At 42.5% G+C, this 9,246-nt stretch overlaps 1 protein-coding gene across 1 annotated transcript in view; it reads right to left on the reverse strand.

Annotated features, from left to right (window-relative positions):
• Window positions 1-6,783, reverse strand: part of OSMR (oncostatin M receptor) — a 30,328-nt gene extending 23,545 nt beyond the window's left edge. Inside the window, exons 1-3 of the mRNA XM_056847793.1 lie at window positions 6,714-6,783; window positions 4,391-4,554; window positions 909-1,083 (exon numbers count right to left, since the gene is read on the reverse strand). Coding sequence (XP_056703771.1) covers window positions 909-1,083; window positions 4,391-4,554; window positions 6,714-6,783 — 409 coding nt within the window. The remainder of the gene's footprint in view (window positions 1-908; window positions 1,084-4,390; window positions 4,555-6,713) is intronic.
• Between the last annotated feature and the right edge of the window lie 2,463 nt (window positions 6,784-9,246).

Consider the following 9,246-nt stretch of genomic DNA (forward strand, 5'->3'; position numbering starts at 1 on the left):
TAAAAAGACACACACACCCTTCATTTATAGACACACCTAACAAAACGCTTGCATATTGCTTGCTGTCTGTCAGGGAACTGAGATTTTGCTTCTCTTGTGAAACAGCTCTTAGCCACACACGCTACTGAGATATCTTCCTTTATCTCAAGCTTCTGGAATGTGATGATATAAGAATTCCAATACATAAATTAATAAACATAAAAACTTCAGCTAAGCTTTACCTGTGGTCATATCTCGGGTTTTTATTTTCTTCCTTCACCTACCAGCAGTTTTTTGGTTTTTTGTCAGTCTGAAGCATTACTCCACTAAAACTAACAATAATTTACTCCCCCAGTTGGCCATGACAGAAGGTAAGTAGGGTTGCCAGGTCCCCCATCGCCACTGGCGGGAGGTTTTTGGGGCGGAGCCTGAGGAGAGCGGGGTTTGGGGAGGGACTTCAATGTCATAGCGTCCAATTGCCAAAGCGCCCATTTTCTCCAGATGAACTGATCTCTATCTGCTGGAGATCAGTTGTAATAGCAGGAGATCTCCAGCTAGTACCTGGAGGTTGGCAACCCTAAATGTAAGGGGTAGGAAAACTGAGGCAAAGACTTTCTCAAGGCCATTCAGTGCACTGAAATTTGGCTTGGAAGGGAGGTTTCTAAATGCAAGGCTAAAATGTGATTAACAGTTAAGGAGAAAAAGAACTAACTTTACAGAACAGCATAGAGCCATAGCTGAAATTATGCAATCAGTTCCGCACTCAGAGTAATACAGTGTTATCTAAAGGCTAATTTTCTTCTCTGGAAAACTACAATACCGAGCAATGGGCCTGCCTTCCGCAGGAAAGGATTACACAACACCAGCTTTGGCGTATCACAGAGGGCGAAGGCTCTATTACCTGCTTTATACTGGCAAGCTTTGCTTACCTTTCACTTCCGTCCACTTAGTCCAGTCACTCCAAGATTCAGACACTGGTTCGCTTTCCCTTGCCCCCAAACTCCGGATTCTTACTGCATATGACATACACTCCATGCGCTCTTTGGACACCCACCTCCATCGTATTGGTCGATTTAATTTGTCGAGAGTTGTCGTGAAATTCTCCTAAAAGTAAACAGTGAAGAGGAACTCTGAATGATGAGGCAGTATTGAGAGCCAAGTGGGGTATAGTGGTTAAGAGTGTTGGACTAGTATCTGGGAGACCTGGGTTCGAATCCCCACTCATGGACGCTCACTGGGTGGCCTTGGGCCAGTCATACTCTCTCACCCTAACCTACCTCAGAGGGTTGTTGTGAGGATAAAATGGAGAGAGCGGAGTAAGCCGCTTTGGGTCCCCATTGGGGAGAAAGGTAGGGTACAAATGAAGGAAGTAAATAAATAAGCATTGTTATGTTTTCACTATTTCTATTTTTTTTATTGTAACCTAGGGACTCGGGGACTCAAAACAGCTTTGGGCCTTCTCTTCAGTTGTCATCATACCATGTGAGTATGAACAATTCCAGACAAATTTTGTGAAGCTCAGAAAGCTCAATAAATATACCCAGGATTGTTAATAGTCCCCAACTATGATGTTAGTATTCACTTGTCTATAGGGTTGCCAGGTTCCTCCTCGCTACCGACAGGAGGTTTTTGGGGTGGAGCCTGAGGAGGGTGGGGTTTGGGGAGGGACTTTAATGCTATAGATTCCAGTTGCCAAAGCAGCCATTTTCTCCAGGTGAACTGATCTGTATTGGCTGGGGATAAGTGGTAATAGCAGGAGATCTCCAGCTAGTACCTGGAGGTTGGCAACCCTATTTGTCTATGTTTGAAAAGGGTGGGGAACATGCTGAACAGCTAAACAAACAAACAAGAGCTTGTTATATCCTGCACATCTTCTTGGGGATGTATGAAAGCTTTTAAATCCAATTTAAACAAAATAATATATTGCAAAAGGAAAGCTGGAGAACATATGTGATTTATTTCAGCACTTCATAAGCACGGCTCCGGGCTCTGATCTCAAAAGAAGGAAGCTTGGTTCTTATTGATGCCTCTGGGGTTTGCCACCCATTTCAAAACAATGACAAAAAAGGCAAATGGCTGGCTCAGGAATCTTTTCTCACCCGAGGACAATACCACCTCACTGAAAGCGTTCAGGCTCCGATACAGCCATGGCCAAAGTAGACAAGATGCTAGAAAATCTGGGAGTCGGTTTCCCACAGACTTCCCACGGGAGCGAGCAAACAGGAACTTAATTGGATCGGTGCTCTCACTTAAATGTCTATAAACTTCATTTATGGGAAAATATATATTCTTACATATGTATGAATACTCACATGTTTATAAGGTGCTATGCTCAGGTATAAGAGCATAGCATCAGGCATATATATATATATCTGCACACATATGTACAGGTATAAGGGGTGAAGAATTAATCTTTGGTTCAGATTCACTAGTGTGTGATCAATGGGTTAGCATAAGCTGGCAGCCATTGCTAATCAGGTGCCAGTGAGATCATCCTTGCTCGGCTGGTACAGCTAGCCGCCTTAACAAGGCCCAGACCAGTGATTTAAGACACCAAGGGTGTCAGATAAGAATGTTAAGTTTCGTTTCTTCATTAGAGATCATATAGCCACCTAAGTAAACGCCTCAAGACCACACTAATAGGATATGCTAATGGTTGTATATACAAATCTAATGTGTATTGGCTCTGATGTTATACGTAACTCTGATTACTGCCCTCCATCCTAAAGTCTATAAAGCACGATGTCTTTCTTTGTTCTGGGTGAGAATGCTCTGATGCTTTTAAGGGCATCTCCACATGCACTTCTCTTTTATTGGTCCAATAAAAGAATCGTTTAATCCTGATAACCTCTCCTGAATTACTCTCTTGGCAGTTCAGAATCTTCTTAACATCTTGTGTTTGAAAAGCTTGGGGCTGATATTGCCATAAGACAAAGAATTTAAGATCTCGATCACTGTGGCCGTGACTAACGAAATGGCTGACTACCGGCGCTTCCATTATTCGAGCCCTGATTCTCGCACGGTGTCGCCAATGCGAAGCCTAATTTGGCGAACTGTGCAGCCAATGTACATTTTTGGGACTGGACAGGAACAAAGTAGGGCGTATACAACACATGCTGAGGCACAATTAGATAATTGCTTTAAGGTATAAGTGAATTTGCCATCCAGTGCCATGACCTGTTTTACGGGTAGGCTAAAGGAACATGCTGCACATCCGTTGCATTTAAAGTGACCAAAAGCCGAAATGCGTGGTTTCTCAGGTAAAAGATCAGTTTTAATAAGTTGACGTGTTTTCTTAAACCTAAAAGGGGAAGTGATTCACATCCAGGTAAAGAGAGACACTTCATCTTTCTTTTTAAAACTTAGGCCCCCTGTGGTCTAAACACAGACTTCGATCTATCTTGTTTTCTTTAATAGCTATGTTACTTTAACAATTATTCTTCCACTTTGCACCATACCCACAGCTGTGAGTACTTCAGTGCGGAGTCGCATTCCTCTTTCACTCCGAACAAGCTTAGGCTAACTACCAGCGGGTTCCTACCTTTAGAATTATTTCCACACTGAGTTCTTGTGGTTTCATTTTGCAACATGGGTAAGACATATTTTTATAAAATCAGGCATAACGTCTTGTCCTGCTTTTAGTTCAGTTTAATAACTTGCCTTATTATACTCCAGGAACGTCTTTCACTTCCGTGAAGTTCCGCGGTAGTGTCTGCTTACTCCATTGAAGCAGTGGGTAAGCCACTTTGTTTTGTTACTTACTAAAATTGCTACCAAATAGCCTTTTTCATATATATTCTTGCTCTTTAGCACTCAGCTGTTTAGGCTCCTGTTTATTTTCCATAGAATTTTGCTGCGATAACATTGAATGTCATTAGTGGTGGCCCCTTTAAACACCTTGGGGTCAGCAAGCTGAAGAAGATTTTCGCAACGCGTCCTTGCGTCGGACCCAGCCATGGACCTCTTCTTTAATTCATTCTTCATGATTAATGTATCATTGACTTGTCCATGTAATATAGAAGCCCCTGTTGGCTGTATTGAATTGAATTTCTTAGCCTATTACTAAAGTAAGCCGCTTTTTGGCTGCAAGCCGTTTTTGGCCGCATTTAATTTGCCTTAAGCCCTGCGAGGCACATAGTGTGATTTCAACACTTTATGTTTTTGGTTTTTCTTTGGTTGTGTATTAATATACAATTATTACAAGGGTCAGAACTTTGGTTTTGAATTATTTATTTTCATTTCTTTTGAGCCACGTGCTGCCTCTCTACATAGTGTTCACTATTTCCAGCATAGGTTTCTCTCTCCTCCAACCACCTGGAAATTGGCAATCCTATAAACATTTGAATTTGTTTTGAATTGATCCAGGAAGCTACATATATCCGAGAAAGTTGTTTTTCAGAAAGATACTTACATTCCAGACAATATTACTTGCTCCAGTTTGGTTGATTTGGATGTTAAAAATCATTTGTTTCTCAGAGTGATATGTTTCATCACTAACATCCCATTCCAGTAACAGCTGCTGAAGATCTAGATTCTTGGAAACATTAAGGAATGTAGGTGGAACCACATGGTTATCTGGTGGAGAAAAGAGAGGGTATTGGTTTTAATAAAACTCACCTGAGACTCCATGAAGCAGTTTTACAGGAAAACATTGAGAATAAAAGAGCTTCATAAATTTTTACACAGCATCTGAGTCTATATTTATTATTCTGGGAACTGTGTTGGGGGAACAGCCTACACATTCTGAAATACTTCTGCATTTAACTGTGAGGATAAACCCCTTACAGTTCAATCCTAAGAACATGTTCCTGGGGATAAACACCCAAGTAGGACTCTAAGTAGACCTGCTTAGTTTTGCTCCCTTAGACTATTACAATCAACAACAAAACATTTGTTATGGGTCATCTTCTCTCCCTTGCTCTTTCGGTGCCCTTTATATGAAAAGCTGCAACAGGGTACACTTGAAAGCAACAAGTAACTTTCAGACTCACAGCGCTGCAACATTACTGAGAAGTTACCAATCAATCTATAAATCAATCATTTATTTTACTGTAATTTGACCAAAAAAGAGAAGTTACCATAAAGCATACTGCTGAAATGTCATTTCGATATAATACCTATAATACCTGGAATCTTCACTGAAGTGGAGGTTGTGGGCATTTGGACATGCAAATGCATAATCTCATAATCTGAGGCCCACAACACTCTCTCTCTCTCTCTCTCTCTCTCTCTCTCTCTCTCTCTCTCTCTCTCTCTCTCTCTCTCTCTCTCTCTCTCTCTCTCTCTCTCCACTAGGGTTACCAACTTCCAGGTAGTAGCTAGAGATCTCCTGATATTACAACAGATCTCCATCTGACAGAGATCAGTTCACCTGGAGCAAATGGACACTTTGGCAATTGGACTCTACGGCATTGAAGTCCCTCCCCTCCCCAAACCTCACCCTCCTCAGGCTGCACACAAAAAACCTCCCGTCGGTGGTGAAGAGGGACCTGGCAACACTAATTTACACCCAGAAAATCAGAGTTTGCATTTTGCAGTACTAGTTGTCTCAGTTTGAGCCCATCTTTTGGAAGTCAACCAGGGTTACTTCATATGCTGCCTTTTCTTTTATGTAAAAAAAACGCATGCATTATGTCGCATATGAAGGCACACCTATGTTTTCTAGTACAGGCACAAAGACTGAATCAATCCTACAAGTCAGTAAGGTAGGACAATTTTCTATCCCCTTTATCACAGATGGGATACCAAAGCTAGAAGACGGCAGGTTGACTAAGGCCACAGAACAACGTATTGGCAAAGGTAACATTTAACAGAATCATTCATGTTCACAGCTCACTAATTTGGACACTAGACTACTTTCATAGCCTTGATTTTTGAACAATCAACCTATGCAAAAGACTGTGGCCATTTTCAGATTACTGTTCTAAACTGGATGTCCATTGCTGGCCGGAATCCAAGTAAAGCGATACAGGAATGAGCATTTCATACAGCTCATTTCAATCCGTCTATGAGCCGTCTCTAAAGCGCTCTGTAGGGTTGCCCACCTCTAGGTACTAGCTGGAGATCTCCTGCTATTACAACTGATCTCCAGCCAATAGATATCAGTTCCTCTGTAGAAAATAGCTGCTTTGGCAATTGGACTCTCTGGCATTGAAGTCCCTCCCCTCCCCAAACCCCGCCCTCCTCAGGCTCCGCCCCAAAAACCTCCCATCAGTGGTGAAGAGGGACCTGGAAACCCTAGCACTCTGGCCGTTTCAAACAGTTCTGCTATCCTCACACACCCCCCCCCCCGGGCGCCTTTTTCAGTGCAGCATTCTTCTTCAGCTACAGCGACAGGCATGTCAGTGATGCTGCTATGGCACTACAGCACTATAGTGCTATAGCACAAATCTTAGAACATTTTTTTAAAGCTGAAAAAGAACACTGCGTGGAAAAAGGCTGGGCAAAAATAACAGTCCTTTCGGAAGCGCTCCAGACAGTTCAAACAGCACACTGGAGCAATTCAGAAGTGCAAGGAAGAACTGAAAATGGGAGAAAGCAGTTTTCATAAAAAAACGGCTGAGCCCCGGGATGCCAACAGGACACAAGCGGCTTTGTCTAAAAAGGTTTTTAAAAATCAGGTCGCAGCCGGGAGCCAAAACGGTTGTGTCTGAAATAACCAAAAATCCGTTAGCAACTGGCAGCTTGTGTTGTTGTTGTTGTTTTTCTAAAAAAGAAAGAATTCAAATATTTACCTTGACTTTGTAATTGACAGAAACTCACTGCTATGGAGAGAAGGACAACCTGAAGTATCAAATGGTCCATCAGTTATTCCTGAAATAAACAAAGGATAAGAACATTACATCTGTTCTGGTTGACTCTTATGCATGGATTTTGTGTTTAATATCTTTGGCATCCCCAGGTTTATTTTCAAATGCAGAAAAGTTGATCCTTTCCCACGTGAAAGCTGAAATATATGCGACAACTCTCATATTCGGATTGGCAGTCATATGGAAAAGAACTCCTTGCCTCAGGTACTGGACATAAATTACTCCTTCAAATGGTTCAGCACCTTACAGAGAAAAAATTAATTACCCCTTGCTGCAAACTGGCAATACAGGCAATTAACAGTGCAATCCTAAAAAGAGTTAAACCCTTTGAAATCCACTGAAATCAAAGGGCTCAAAAGGATGTAATTCTGTTTAGAAGTGCACATTAAAACACTGCCTTCAGAAACCATTTGGGCCAGATGCATTAGCTGCTTCTGAATCTCCTGATATTCTTCTTTTGTAAGTTCAGTGGAGAAGTTTGCTAAAATGCATAAATATTCATGTTTTTATTTGCTCTCAAACGGTCCAGTCAATTAGGATAAAACATCCAACTTTCGCTCTGGTACACTTTGTGTAAAATTACTACAGAAGCATCATTAGATCTGAGATTGTTGTGATTAAAAATGTTTGTTGCTCCGCATCTACTGGACACCAGCCAGGTTTTATTAATTGGATATTTTTAAAAACAGTATTTGTTGGAGATGGAAGATGACTACTGGAGCCGACTACCTCTACTACTTAAGGAAGAATCAAACTGGCTTACAATCACCTTCCCTTCCCCTCCCCACAACAGACACCCTGTGAGGTAGGTGGGGCTGAGAGAGCTCTTAGAGAGCTGTGACTAGCCCAAGGTCACCCAGCTGGCTTCATGCGTAGGAGTGGGGAAACAAATCCAGATCACCAAATTAGCCTCCGCCGCTCATGTGGAGGAGTTGGGAATCAAACCCAGTTCTCCAAATCAGAATCCACCACTCCAAACCACTGCTCTTACCCACTACACCACGCTGGCTCTCATTGCAAGTCCACTGAAGTCAACAGGATTAGAAAGGCAAAACTCTGTTTAAGATTATGCTCTTATCCTCCAAGCTCCAAATCAAGTTCACCCAGTATGGACAGAGAAATGGATAGAGGACCTCCTTGACCTTGTTTGAAAAAGTGGCATTTGCTTCTTGAAAAATGGAGGCTAAATTCCAGAATATTTGGGGACCTGCTTAAAGACTGCCGGTGAGGGGGAGCTCACCACCTCCCTAGGTAGCTGGAAAAATATTTTTCCTAATATCCTTTCTTCCTGCAATTTAAACCCATCATTGCAAGTCCTATCCTCTGCTGCCGACAGGAACAGCTCCCTGCCCTCCTCTAAGTGACAGCCCTTTCAATACTTAAAGAGAGCAATCATGTCCCCCCTCAACCTCCTCTGCTCCAGACTAAACATTCCCAACTCAGCTTACTGTCACAGCAGATGGGCTTGTACTGACTGCTATTCATATACAGTCAGCAACATTTACTATCTGGATAGGTAGTGACAGGAGGAAGGAAGAGAAACTGGCAGCATTTAAAAAGAGAGATTTCCTCAATTTTTCCCCAGAAGGCAAAATAAAGACAATGGTTTACTGGGAAAGCAGAAAAGGGAAATAGGTTTTGTTCCTGGCAAACAGGGCTACTGGAGAATATGGGCAAACAGGGCTACTGGAGAATATGGACATCAGCAGAGGGGAAATTCCTTTTGGAGATGCTTGTCCATCATTACTGATCTTCTCACTGAACAGCCCCATATAAAAGCATCAGAACACTGTTTCTGTTTTTTTAAATAAACACTGGCTTACTTAATGGATTGGTTTCTATGACCCTGAGTAGTGGTTAGAGCAGCGTTTCTCAACCAGGGAACCCTAGGGTTCGGCGAGAAATCGTTAGGGGTTCCGCGAGAAATAGTGATGAATAGGCTAATCATATGTAAATCATATGCAGGGGTTCCTTGAGACATGAATATTATTTCAAGGGTTCCACAAGGGGGGAAAAGTTCAGAAACGCTGAGTTAGAGAGTGGGACTTGGATGGGGAGATCAGGGATCAAATTCCAGTTCAGCCATGAAGCTCACTGAAACTGGGCCGGTCATTTTCTCTCAGGCATGTTATGATGATAACCTGGAAGAAGGAGAACCAGGTACAACCCAGTGCTTCTTAGAAGTCAAGGGATATAAACAGGTGACTGATGGAAATGCTGGATAATCGACCATTAGACAGTCTAGTACCTGAATTCTCAGTCGAGGCTAAAGATGAATTATATATACATATAAGGTTTATAAAACATCAGAGAAGAAAAAGAATAAGGGCCCATTCCTGAAAAATGGGCCCAAAGCCCTTAGGAGGCTAACTATGGCCTTTGCTGGCGCAGGGACCCACACCGCCAGCGCCCGGAAGGCGCACGCCAGCGTTAGTGGCCCCAGCGCCGGAGTGCAGTG

This window comes from Euleptes europaea, chromosome 4 (genome assembly GCF_029931775.1).
Source record: "Euleptes europaea isolate rEulEur1 chromosome 4, rEulEur1.hap1, whole genome shotgun sequence".
NCBI lineage: Eukaryota > Metazoa > Chordata > Lepidosauria > Squamata > Sphaerodactylidae > Euleptes > Euleptes europaea.